The 14,655-nt window shown below is 43.1% G+C and overlaps 1 protein-coding gene across 1 annotated transcript in view; it reads right to left on the minus strand.

The window, feature by feature from the left end:
• The window catches only part of LOC115022063 (receptor-type tyrosine-protein phosphatase S-like), a 68,188-nt gene that overhangs the window by 8,677 nt on the left and 44,856 nt on the right, over positions 1-14,655 (minus strand). Inside the window, 12 exon segments of the mRNA XM_029452886.1 lie at positions 299-422; positions 694-791; positions 2,425-2,537; positions 2,770-2,781; positions 3,647-3,804; positions 4,652-4,870; positions 5,098-5,185; positions 5,426-5,679; positions 6,114-6,208; positions 11,097-11,241; positions 11,460-11,596; positions 13,088-13,289. Coding sequence (XP_029308746.1) covers positions 299-422; positions 694-791; positions 2,425-2,537; positions 2,770-2,781; positions 3,647-3,804; positions 4,652-4,870; positions 5,098-5,185; positions 5,426-5,679; positions 6,114-6,208; positions 11,097-11,241; positions 11,460-11,596; positions 13,088-13,289 — 1,645 coding nt within the window.

Raw genomic sequence — 14,655 nt, forward strand, 5'->3', positions numbered from 1 at the left:
AGACTCTGTCGGTGTAAATTCATGAGCTGCAGATCAAATCCATTCTCCCCTTTCTTGTTCTGGAGGAGTGCTGGCTGCACTTGAATGCACTCGCGCTGTTTGTCAGTCTCATGCCACTGCACACAGCCAGTCTTGAGCAGTGTTTGCACTTTCAGATTTCATCCATCACGCAGCTCTCCCCCTTTGCCTCCCCCCTGTATTTGTGTTCACCCCCCTGTACTTGAATACGCTCAACCTCTTCCTTTAGTATTTTAAAACATATTCTTTAACTTGCTGGTCTTTTCTAGCTACTCCTCACCTTCTATGGGAGCCAGGATGACTCTGGTGTGGTCGTACGCGATGACGTTAGCATAGCGGTTTTTGGGCTTGTTGACCTCCAGGTTTGAATGCTCCCAGGTGAACTGCTGACTCGGGTCGATGGACTAGGAAAAAGCAGCAAACACACACGCACATTAACAGAGTGGCATATTTAGTAATGCACCCGAGGATAATAGAAAGAGAGTGCTCTGTGATGTAGACAAGTTACAGCAACGAATTGCAGCGCTGAATAAATCATGAACATACAATCTGCACGCAGAGATACAAATGTTAAATAAGATTTGCTTTATGAAGCGAAGACTTAACAGGCTTAACATCTCCAAACAATAAGGATGTTATCTATTTATTCATATGGAATAATGAAGTATTTCTAACCTCGTACTCCTGGGAGAGTCGCAGGTTGTCGTTTGCTTTCAGCACCTCTATGTGCTCAGCCAGCTCGCTGATGGGGATGGTAGGATGGCTCATCATTCCTGCGTGACAACAAGTGTCAGAGGTGACGCAGACTTCAGCTGACTAACCTAAACTACTGCGGGTCAACATCACTCATATGCAAAGAAGAGAAGATAATTATACAATCAGAGAACATCACATATCATTAAAGAACACGCTGAGGCAGAAAATCAATTTTGATCCATGTGCGAGGACAAAGTCAGGCGAGTCTTGTTTGTTTGTAAATTGTTTTTCTTTGATAAATTGCTTTCTCTGTGATCAGAGGAGCAACGAGTCAGAGAAAACAAAGACAGACAGAACACTAATTAGGAGGGTTGCACGCACGCACACCCACGCACACACACAAAGGCAACAACCTATGCCTCATTTCTGTTCACAGTTGGAGTGCAAAAAGAGAAGTTATTGCGATCCATTGTCCATTCAAAAGGAAAATAGTTACAAGAATAAATCAAAGAAACACTGCTTTGTACACAATGAACACAATCCATTGAAGTCAGAATGCATTCTCCATGTTTCTTGAATAGTAATGCATGTAGATGCACTATGAAGAGCATTTAATTCATGTTGCTACAGCTATCAAACAGGCTCATACAGTATCAACTGTTATTTTCTGCTTCAGCCTGCCACTGCAGCACCCACAGGTAATCACGACAAAACGCTACCGTCACGACAAAATGACCTCGGATAGCACCAGCTGGTTGAGTTGGAAACAAATGTAATCTTTGCAGAGCATCTCAAAAGCACACATCTCAGGAGAGGAGAAGTGGGAGCTTCAGTATTGCTGCCACATGAGACTAAAAAAATCATACGATAGAAGAGACGAGCAGAAGTGCTTTGTTCTGTGGGTTTTACTTTGCTTCCCACCAACACGTAAAAAAAACCTTACCTTTATATGTGGATTAAATAAATAGCGGTATCATTTGACTTTATATATCTTGGCAGGTTAACGACTAAACCTTTCTTCTTCTTGCCTCCTTTTCAGCAAGGACCTATGTGAGACATTTATAAACTGCACCCATGAAAATATAGAGAATACACTCATTCAAATCCTCGAGGCCATGTGCTTTTGGATGCTAATTTAATGGAAGAAGAGAAATCGAAGCATCACCGGCCTGGTGCCACGACCAAAGCAGCTGTTTTGTTAGATCTTGCTCTGCAGGGGGTAGGGAGCGGCAAAATGCCTGTAGTTACTTCACAGCGGGGTTGTGGTTGGTTATGCCAGTGAGAGCAGAATTAATTCCTTTATGAATTATCACAGTTAACCCACAAGTGACCTTTTGATACATCATTTTGACCGTTAAACTCAGAAAGATTCGGGAGTGATAGGACAGATTTCTCTGTTCTGATGTGCCATCTACAGAAGGGCATGTGGATTGTGGGCGAGTGGAGATGATCAGATTTTGTCACACCGTTGTGACTCAGCCGTGACTAAGCATCGACTGTACTACCTGGGCAGCGGCCATTTTGATCTCAGAAATGACTTGATGCCGCCAGGTTGGTTGTGATGCAGAGGAGTACTTTCACAATCTTGTCTGCATAATCTTACCAAAGTTAAAATTAGTCGCATGAATATTTCATCATCAAATGATGAGCGATTGGAAGTACACTTTAGTATGCAAATACTAAGTGTGTGTTTGGGTGCATGCTTCATACCAGGAGTCTGGAAGTTAATGCGTCTCATCTCCACAGGGTCTGTTGGGTGATGGGCCATCATCTCTGCGTTGCTCAAAAGGCTTTTTGTTCCGGGTTCAGAGTCCTTGCGCTTGCTGCTCAAATAGCAGTAAGCCAAAAGAGCAATTAGCAGATGCAAACAACCAGTGAGGAAAAAACCTAACTCAGTCGTGACACATTATTCACATGGCTACTTGAATCGAGTAAATAGTGCATTAATAGAACTGGTGTTTTACGGCTTTGTACAAGTTCCCTGTACAGCATCTGGTATCATGTAATTGCTGTGGGTTAAAATGAACAAAGAGCTTGACATTGGTTTAATCTTACCTGTCAGGTTTGCTGCTTCCAGTGAAACAGGAGCAAGGAATAATTAGAGGAAGAAAAGGAAGGAAACAGACAGATTGTTAGAGAGGAAAATCAATATTTTCCATTAGTATTCAAAAGCTTGATGGCTTGCAGCAGATATCACAGGCCTATAGCGGGGTCAGACTGTTTCATAGCTGTCTGAGGGGAGAACAAACTTAGTAATTGGAACAAATTTGATGAATATCCGGCTGAAAGTTGAGCATTTGTGGGAGGATGGTCGAACATTAAACAATCCCGGCACAAGAAACATCAGTGGGAGCCGCTTGCAGAATGTGAGCACAGAGGATGCAAGACAGAGGCTTAATGTATCGTTAAAGAATAAAGCTGGACATATTCAATGTTTTTGTTATTGTCTACAAATTCCGCAAAGAAGAAACCTAACAATTAATTGGTCCTACAGTACTAACAAGTATTTGTGTAGCCAACGCCTGATATAACTTATCCATAGAGCTCCATTGTTTCCCAAAAACTATTAAAAACAAAACACATCAATGAGCCACACAGTAGCATGAGTGACATGCTCCCTCATTATCATAAACATGTACACTGTAGTTTACTGTGAGTGAGTCCCTCATACACCAAACAATTTACTCCAAATGGAAAAACATTTTCTAAAACCTACTGTGACCATGTGTTTTAGGACATTATTATCCATTTGTGAACCACTTTTAAAGACTTATATCATCAGTAAGGATAAACAGGGGCTTGGGGATTACTCACTTAGAGAATTCAAAACATATTGAGAAATATTAAGAAGAATTATAAGTCTTTTTTCACGGGTTTTACTGACATTAAGAACATATCCTTTCAGAGTCATAATCAAAGCTGTCCCACTCACTTTTTGTAAAGGAGGATAGCGATGACGATGCAGATGATGAAGACCACAGCCAGGACGGGTCCAACCACCCAGATCAGACCATCTCCAGCGTCGAGGGGCTGGGGGTCTGAATCTGGGGCGATCACGGGATCTGTGTAGGGGCTCGCCACGTACATTTTCTGTAAACAAACATAGTCATGAAAACAAGACACTCGGATCTTGTTTTTCTTTATTTTGTGTCTATTTTAGAGAGAACTGACGACATCATAGCAGCTTTAGCAGTGGACTTATTTATTTATCAGAAACACACAGTAACACAGTATGGGCCTGAAAGGAGTCAACACACAGCTCTTTCACCAAGTGTCAACAGCATGTAACTCTCTACGTTTGTATTCATCGCAGAGCTGTTGCACTTGATTGCAGAAGATTGAGATGACATTCCTTTTTCTGTGACCAAACTGCTGCACGACTGGTGCTACATGTACGTGTGTAGTATGTTTGTGAGATTATATCTGACGTCATTGTATTTGAGACTCATAAATAATGTACCTGGGCTTACAGACATTATATCTGTTTAGTGTAATTATATTACAATAAACTGAATAAAATGCATTTGTATTAGTTCTGAAGGACCTTTGAAGAGCCTCCCCTGGGCTAAGTGTTAGTAATAAAACACATCATATACACATACAATTTACAATCTATCCTAATTCAAGTCATATATTTACATCTGTTCCAATTCAAATGCACATATATACAATCCAGTTCAGTGCACAAGGCAATATCTCTTCTCCTGTCACAGTAGGTACACTCACTCTTTATTAGCAGGGGTGATGGTAGTACATGAAGGTTATTGCCTTTTGCTTACAACACTTTGACTGACATGCATTTTATTGTTTTAGCAGTGAGGCCGTATTGATTAGAATGTATAGTGACAGCCTGCAGCAGGGAAACACAGGCAGTGGCGAATGAAGGAGTGGTTATAAACAGAGAAACAAAAGAGAAGTGACACGGTGGCTTTCGTACCCCGGTTGTGGAGTTGAGCTCGGCCAGGATGAAGAAGACGTACTCCTGCCCCGGCTCTAGAGCTCGGTTCTCAAAGCCTCCGTAGTCCAGCTGGTCCCCCAGGGTGAAGAAGGCCGGCAGGGTGGCAGGTGTGAAACGGGCTGTGATGTAAGCCCGCCGCAGGTCCACCTGCTTCTGCTGCCGAGAATCCCTTTGCTTTTGACTGATGTCTTTTAACAGCTGAAAGATGGAGTGAGGAGAAACAGAGAGAGGGAAGACATAAACAAGACAAACGAGACGTTCCAATATCTATGACTAATGTTCAAACACTGATGAGGAATTATAAAAGGGTAATCGTTGCCAGGAGTTCTTAGCAAAGTGATTGTGTGTGTGTGTGTTTGTTTATAGATCCTTTCCTCCTCCCAGGCACAGACAACAGTGCGTGCTGTCATTGTTGTGGTTCTCACCTCCTCTAGGTCCATTTCATCTGGGCTCTTGAGGTGTCTGATGACGCCGCGGGCTCTCCTCAGCGGAACCACAACAACATACACATTCCTGTAGGAGCAGAGGAGGACAAACAACTTAACACTGATACAACAGCAAACACGTCTAACTATGTTCATGTTTACTTCCCTATTTGTCTCACTAAAGACTATAATTTCAACATCTTGTCAGTCAAGTTAGGTAGTGTTATCATCATGCCCCACGCCCGTAGATATCATCTGACCTCAGTTCAGCCAGTCTATGAAAGCCGTGGCGACTTTTACTGTAACAACATCTTAAACTCCATCTTACTTGACAGGAGAGCGATTCTCCAGCGACGGCAGGATTATGGTGACTGTGGTCTCAGTGTCACGGGTGTGGTCAATCTCAGGGCGGCGGATGGTGATTGGCGGGGAGGTCTTGGCAGAGATCCGGTGGCGAAGGCCTCCCATGTTGCCCTCTGGAGCAGTGATCTTAAAGTCGTAGCTGGTGTCAGGCTGGAGGTTTGGGATGACTGCCTTTCTCAGACGAGCGTCCACTTCCATCTTCTGTCGGTTATACTCCACCTGGAGGATGGGAGAGTTAAAAAAAAGTTAGAACAAAAGGTAAAAGACTCAGATGCCTATTTACATACTGTACTTAAATGTGTTAACACCTCCCTTTGGAGGGTAGTCTGCCCAAATACAAATTAAAAACACATTTATATCATTAGATCCTGGAAATGAATTTATTTCCATTCTTCTTTAAAGTTTTCGAGGGTTTATTATAATTTTGAAATCAGCAGTCACACTGCCCCACACCATACCGTAAATATGCTTATTTCCTATCTTGCAGAGAGTTAGATGAAAGATTGATACCACTCACATGTCTCTGTGGTACATAAGAAGCTACCACCAGCAGCTGGCTAACATAGCTTAGGATAAAGACTGTAGTACATTATCTCAAAAAAAGACAGATTAGACATCACTACACATGTACATGGACGAGCCAATGGACATACAGTAAAGCGATAGGGGTTGCTGCTCTCTGGAAACTCCCAGGTCAGAAGAACACTGGTCTTAGTGGCCAGATTGACTGAGAAATTCCTCGGCACATCTGGGAAAGAAACAAAAAAACTCAAGTCACTCATCATGAAGCATTTTCTTTAAATCGGCGGTTCCTCTGCTTTCCTACTGCAAACCTGTAAAATGCAAGACACTGTCAGTCAGATTTGTTACTGGGGGACGAACACATGATGGTGAGGAGAATGGGCAGGTGATGAGGAGAGTGGATGGCAAGAGTAATAAGTACAAATAACAGTCAGACCGGCTGCAGGAATGTGACATGCCACATTCTCAGAGTGTAAGGTTGTGTTTGTTAGAATTCAGCATGTCAGCAAAGGCTTTGGAAAAGGTGGAAGTGGAGGTCTATCAGATAAAAGAAGCTTACCTGCAGAAACAGCACCAGACGCCGGTTTTCCCTTGAATTCAGACTGAACACTTACCTGCCGTATTAGATACTGTATATCCAAGTCCTGTATTGACTTTTACCTGAGGGTTTGTGATAAGCAGTGCTCTTGAAGCAAACATCCATTAACATTCAGCCTGCTTCCACTGGTGGTGAAGGGTAGGTGATGAATGTATAAGTGAGTGAGTGGAGGAGATTGGGGGGAGTAGTTGTGTTCCCCTGGATTTTGCTGTTCTCAGCCTCTCTGAGGAGCACAGGTAAATGGCTGACCTGTAAGAACTGGCCCAGACTTCATTTAGTTTAGTGGTTTGGAGTGAAATCCACAGTAAAGGGAGCGGAGAGGTGAAGCTGAACCAGTGCTTAGAAGGTGAAGGGTGTTCCAGCGGCATGAGGCCAGCCCTACCTGTTTCAAAGGCCAGGGTTCGGCTCACCAGAGGTGGGCTGAAGGGGCCTGGCCCTGCCTTGTTGTGGGCTCTTAGCTGAACCTCGTAGGCTGTGCTGTGATTGAGCCCCAGGATGGTGTAGCTGGACGCACTCGCTGGTAGAGTGATCAACCATGGGGGAGCAGTGGGGGCTGGTATGGCTGACGGGTTGGGGTCTGCAGAGGGTTTGGGGCCTGCAGCCTCTTTGTAAGATAAGGTGTATTCTGTGATGACACCGTTGCACTCTTCTGGGGAAAGGGGCAGCCAGGAGAACTGGAGGGAGCAGCAGGTGACATTAACAAAGTCAGGTATTTCGGGGTATCCCAAAGGTGGGAACATTGGGACCGTTATTTCCTGCTGCACTAAGTCTCCGTAGCCTGCTCGGCTCTTTGCGGAGAGGACAAAGACGTAGGAGGAGCCTGGGGAGAGGTTTCTGACAGTGAAGTTTTTCTCCCGATTTGTTAAATCCACTGTGGTGTCGAAAGAAGTATTCTTCAGGCCAAACTGTAGGCGGTAGCCCTGGATTTCCACTGGGGCCCCCCGGCTATCAGAGCCTGACTCAGAGCATTCCACCGGAGGAGCCCACCGCACCACTACTGATGGACCAGATCCTGGACGCACCCATAGGGAGGGGGGGCCGGGCACTGCAAACAATAGCGTAGGCAGCAGAAAATCAATCGTAATGTATATATAAAAACATATATCATGTAAAATTTTGTGGAAGAATTAGAATTGATTTGGCTGTTTATTTACTGTCTGCTGGTGCAGCTTACTGTAAGATCAATTCTTGAGTATGTGACTAAATCTATTGCACTGAACTGTATACTTGGCATATGCTTACCAATCCCCAAGGTCTGTACCAGCTTGGATTTGCTGTGCGCTCCATCCCCTTTGGTGGTGTACGCTGCCACTGAGATGGAGTACAAAGTCTCTGCTTTCAGACCTCCTAAAATGAGCTCCTGTTGGGGAAAACACGTAACATCACCATCAAACACGGCTAACACATCCCTTTTTATAAGAGACAATACACAGATCTCTTCCTTTACATTCTTAACAGCTATGCATCGGTACAAAATTATCTACAAGTTACACATCAAAGGCCAAACAAATCTCTGGTGGTCAAACTGTCTCTGTGTGATGTATTGGATGCATTGTGCTGTATGTATTTATAGTGCGTTCATTCATAATGAGAAGAGGATAAGTAGTCTGCACTCACATACTGAGTCGAGTCATCCTCCTCCATCTTATCCCACAGATGAGACACACCCCGCAGGCAGCCAAGACAGATGAGAGAAGGAGTGAGTCAAAGGACAAAAAACAAAAAGGTGTGAGGGAGAATGTTTAATGATATGGTAAGTTTTAATCATTTAAGTGTTCACTTATGACTTCACCTGGGACTCATCCAATAAGAGGTCTTTGATCCGGGGAAGGTTTCGTGGTTCACCGCTCTCTGTGCGACTGAAATGCACCTGGTAGCCACGGACCTGGCCTTGCCGTAACCGTGGCAACACCGATCGCCATGTGGCTCGGATCGCCTGAGGAGTTGAGCGGCTGGACGTCCACCTGACGAGGGGCTGCACCAGGAACTAAGCACACACACACACACACACACACACACACACACACACACACACACACACACACACACACACACACACACACACACACACACACACACACACACACACACACACACACACACATATGCAGAATTAATTAAGCGACCAACAGTCCAGCCAGTGAATAATCAACTACACAATCAATACTGTTTAGGTCTGATCTATAGCTCTCACTCTCACCGTCCTCATCAGTTCTGCAATTAACAGCCGGGGTGTTGGGTCCAGTCCCCTCTGCAGTGAAGGCTGCCATGGTGATGTTGTACCAACTCCATTTCTCCAGCCCCTCTAACACTGTCTGCCCCTGCGGAGCCGGGATAGGAAGCCCCTTCACCTCCTGGCCCTGACCTCCGCCTCCTGCCCCAGAAACTCTCTGGTATCTCAGCTTATAACCTGCCAACTCGCCATTCTGACCCTCCATTGGAGGCGGCTTCCAACTTACTCTCAGCGAGGTGGAGCTGGCCCTCTCGCAGGACACACCCTCAGGTGCTGCTGAGGGCTCTGATTGGACAAGGGGCGAGGAGGGCAAATAGTTTAGGAGAGACCCAAGAGAATGGGCTTGAAAAAAAGCAAGAAATAGAAGATAAAAAACAAAGGAAACAATAAAAACTAAGATAAAGTGTAACGCCAGGACAAACACGAGTGAGGCACAAAAGGGATAGCAACCACATAACGTAAAAGCATAATGTTAGACTTCGAGCCTAATGAAATAAACAAGAGACACAAGTATCGACCCTGAGTGGACAACTTAATTATACCCAAGGAGAATGTGCATCCGATACCTGATGATGATTTAGATCCAGATTTATGAATGAAAAACATATATGTCTTTCTTTCTGAAGCGGGATGCATGGACACATATAATATATATACATATACACAATATGCACATACTGTATATGTGTATACAAATATACACCACATTTAATAACACCAGCCCCCCATGGTGGCACAATCCTTGAGTCCTCGGGATAATAGAGTGGTTTGAGACTTTCACTGCTGACTAGGGGAAGGTTTTGGGCTTCACAAAGGGAAGAAAAAACAAACTAAAACAGATCTCACACAGTGATTTAAGGATTTAAGAGGCAGGTTTAAAAAAGAAAAAGAAAAGAACAGGGAGCCCGGGAGAGAAAGGCACTCAGACGGATATTGAAAGTCAGGCTGGAATGATGAATTGCAGACAAGAATTGAATCAGAAGTAGGCTGGGATATTTACTGTAACAAACAAGTAGAAAAAGCCAAGAATCACACACCTCCATCACCACAGATCTGAAGTTATCACTCATACAATATTACTTATAGAGCGAGCACATAAAACCACCCAGCAGGGAACATGACGTCTCAGCTTGTGTGTGAGCTCGGGAGTGTATAGCATGTGTGTATGTGTGGGAGTGTAATAGTCATAGCTGACAGGTTCAAGTATCTATCCACTCAGCCGTACAGCCACTGTTCTGTTGGCCTCGGGGGACAATCTAGATGTGCACCAAAGCTTGGCGATAACAAAGCGCATATAACCTCGCTGGGAAATGAATTCTGCTGCATGAAATAGTCTGCTTATCTGGCACCTTCCCTTTCCTGACCCCCCCACACACACAAACACCTTGGTCTCTCTTTCTTTTTGGAAGTAAAGAGTGAAAGGAGACCAGCTAAAAATGTTTAGCACATTTTGTACTCGCTTCTGATTGTGAACACACAGTATGTGTCTGTTAAGTGATTGTAAATACTTGACAAAAACTTACCGCTGATGCGATACAGTGCGCCGCCATGAACTGCAGGACTTGCTTTTTTCTCGACCACTGCTTAATCGATTCTTTCTCTTGTACCGTTTTCTCCATTATCTCTGCATTTTCTTCTTGTGAGAAGATATGAAAGGACTCTGACTCAATATGTCAGAGCAAAATAGTGAAACCTATTCGACTCTTATCGGGTATCAGTGATTGTGCAGAGAAAAAGAAAATTGAGAAAAGGAGACAAAGGAAAGAATCCAAGTTCAGCGTGGATAAAATACAGACTGGCCACCACTTACCTGTCAACACAGCAAGCCAACCACCATCGTTAAATGCTCCTCACTACTGGCTGCTAGCCAATAAGTGGCAGACAGTTTCGTCCTTTCAAAGACATTAGACACTGATAGAGTGGAAAAAGTGAAAAGGAGGGTGAAGAAAAGGAAGAGTGAGACATTAATCGCTGCTCCATCTCCATCCGTCATGATGTTTTTGGCTGTGCAAGAAAGCGAGAGGCTGAGCGGAGGAAGAAAGGCACAGTCAAACATAGATGGATGGATGGTGGGGTGGGGTTGATAAACGAGATAGATGGAGAGATGTGAAGATGGTTCCCAGATTTTACCGGGTCAGGAGCTACTTTGACCTGTGCGTGTGTAGAGGACAAAATATTTGCATGAGATTTGTGTACAAGACTGAAACATAATACAATTTAAATGTGTGGCATCTGCATATGCCTGCAGGTACAGCATGTGGACCCAGTCAAATTGAGACATACTGGCTTGTGACGTCCTCTGCACCAGCTCGTTGGTGAAAGCTCCGATGCCTTTGTTTGAGATGGCGGCCAGGGAGAAGGAGTACTCTGTGTTGGCTTTCAGACCCTCCACTGTGTACGAGTTCCTCGGCCCGAAGCTCAGCTTCTCCTATGAGAGAGAAGGGAGAGGAGCAGAGGACAGGACGAGAGGTTGGGATGAGGGGAGTGAAAAATAGATCATCAAAGAGATGAGACTGTCACCAGCAGACACAGTGGCGCTGGACGCTGGGGTTAATCTTTTAAACTTCCTTCTTTTATCTGCCCTCTCATCCTTCTGTAAAATCCGCTCAGCAGACAGGTTTATAAAAAGAGAGTAAGAGGTCTTACCAAGCTGCCAAACTTGACAGGTTTGTAGAGCAGCTCATAGTTGACAATGCCCTCCTTTGTGTAAGCAGGTTCCCAGGTCAGCTCAATGTTGGTGTCTGCCACCTTACCGACTTTAAACTTCCCCGGTTGGCCTGGGACTGAAGGGGACAGGACGAAACAGTCAGACATGAGTTCCTTATCTTTATAAGTATATATTTAAAGTAATCTTCTACAGTCTTGTGCATTTTTGTTTTGTAATTTAAAGGTCCTGAAAACGTATTTTATTATTACTACAATAATAATATCTGCCAAAGTTAGAACGATACTGGTTATTTCACATAAGTAAAATATTTCCATACACCGATAAGAGTTTAGAAATAATACATCTTTAAAAAAAACTTTTAAAAGTATTCTTTCAAATTTTACTGTTCTGTTTATTAATTACATTTAAATCATTTAATAATATTTTATTATCCTGGTAGTATTATTCTTAATCTGACTAGTAACCTCATTATTCTATTCTGAATTGTATAGTTTCTTTCTGTCTTGTTTTTACTGTGTTTAGACGATCTAAGTGCTATACTGTATAAATTAATAACATATTAATATAGGAATGGGGATTATGTTTCCAGGGAAATGTCAGTGTCAATCCAATCTGATCAAACAGGACCGTGTGGGAGCAGAGTTTTGTTTTTGAGTGTGGAATTATAATTAATGTATTACTAAGCACGTTTTCTTTTTGTTACTTTAGCTGTAACTGTTGCTTGAATCAGATTACTTAATGTCACGGAGAAATGACAAAGATTGGAAACCGATCCAATTCAGAAATAATGATTACAAACATACAAACATCACATTTTAGAAACCGATCCAATTTAACCTGATTTGAAGTGGAATAAAACATTTTTGTACTAATTCTTAATGTCATAATGTAAACCCATTGACCCATAAATCTTCTAAACCTTAAACATTTTTGTGCAGCTTTCCTTTTGTATGCTGGAAAATGGCACATTTTTAGAGACATCTGATGGCGTAGCAGGAGCTCAGGCTACACAGAAATTAAAATCAGTAATACCATCCGAGTAATCATCTCTTTGTCCCTCCCATCATATAAAACCTGCGACTTCACAGCAGCTGTCACAGAGACACGGCCAGCGCAGAGGTACGAGGGACATTTTTGGCTGTTAATCCATGTTTCCTTTTCATAAATCTCCACACTTGCGTCTCAGCAGGTGGAATTTATTCCTTTTAAAGAATTCATATTTCCTGACAGGTTTTTTGCAAAGCAAATCACAGTGGATTGCCTCACACACTTTACATACACCTATATAAGCTAGTTTACTTTGTAAGCACACACACACACACACACACACACACACACACACACATACACACACGTACACACGCACACACACACACACACACACACACACACACACGCACACACACACGCACACGCACACACGCACACACACACGCGCACACACAAATAATGAGTCATTTGTGCTCTGTTGCATGTGCACATCTGAAAAACAAACACTAGCCTCTTGCACATGAATAAATGAAGACAACTACTTAGCTGTTGTCCATGCGCCAGCGTGCACAAACATCTACCAATGATTATGTTTTGCAGACACACACTCACTGACCTCCAGGCATAACTTTAACATGGACGGGGTCTGAGAAGGGTCCGTCCCCTACAGATGTGAAGGCGAGGACCTGGATGGTGTACGTCTCCGAGGTCACTAGGTTCTGAATGGTGGTGATCACGCTGTCCTGGACGTTATGGATCTGCCACTCATTCATCGGCCGGGACGGATCCATGGTGTAGTACACGCGATAGCCTTTCACCTACAGCAGAGGAGCAGAGAGACACAACTAAACAACTAAAACACAGAGAACATTCTCTGACCCTAAGAAGAGACTTAGAGGACAGCCGGGGGAAGCTGAGAAACACAACTCTATATTGACTTTTTATTTTTGTTGTACATCTCAGTCCACTTGGTCAGTAGGTTATAATTGATCTGGTTTATTAAAACCTGACTAATGTACATTATTTGATTTGTAAATCATTTATTGATTAGATTTAGCTAGTATAACATTATTGATATATATGATTTCAAGGATTCATATTATCATACTTTGTTATTATAATTCTGTAAAGACTTTTATTATTAGTATTTAATTTGGAATAATAATAATCCTTCCCTTAACATCAACACACACTTTCACATCTCTCATAAATACACACACACACACACACACACACACACACACACACACACACACACACACACACACACACACACACACACACACACACACACAGAAAGAGTGAATTGCTTTCTGCTATTTTCATAATTGTATGTTGTGTAACTTTTCCTTATACTTTCATTATTACTAGATGCTTTGGCAATATTGTCCTTGTTACATTCATGCCAATAAAGCGTATTGAATTGAATTGAGAAAGAAAGGCCGCTAGATGGAGTGTGCACTTTCTGGGTTGGGACTGGATTTTAAGGTCATCAGTGACTGGGCTGTATTAAATTATCTTCCACCAATTGTAATCCATAATACCATATTTCATACACAGCTAGAATTTATCACAGCTAAGGTCATCACCTATGAATGATTTTCTACTTAAATCCAGATGGTCCTGTGGATTTGTTGGTTCAGTGTTTATCAGAGGTCATTGTCACAAGGTGGTGTCCTCACATCTGCGGCTGTTGTGCAGTTGACCCTGATAAACAAATCTCACTCTAAGGTTGACAACACCAGCTCCAAAACAAGCCTTAATATTGTAGTGCGTAAGATATAATCACTATATCTCCCCTAACCCTCCTATGGGATTTGTTTATGGGCAGTTCAGATGTAATCCTGCTGCCATGCCATCACCCTTACCCTCCACCACTTCCCCTGTTATTACTCTTTAATATCTATAATCCTCATTCTCAATTCAGTCTTGCATTTTTATGAACCTATATACAGTTATAGGCTAGAAAAGGAAATAGGCCTCAAGAGGGAGTGCTCTTAGTTTAGAGCAGACAGTCCAATTACCCTTTCTTTCTTCAGAGGGTGGGGTAAGTAGCAAGGGAGTTACAGGTGGGAAATCTTTGGCAAGACACAATCCCTGCAAAGGACATGAACCTGCACACTGGAAAAAAGCTCCCAATGGTGAATTTATTAAGGGTTTATCCTTTTTAACCTAGTGGGGCCT

This window comes from Cottoperca gobio, chromosome 17, assembly GCF_900634415.1.
Source record: "Cottoperca gobio chromosome 17, fCotGob3.1, whole genome shotgun sequence".
Lineage (NCBI taxonomy): Eukaryota > Metazoa > Chordata > Actinopteri > Perciformes > Bovichtidae > Cottoperca > Cottoperca gobio.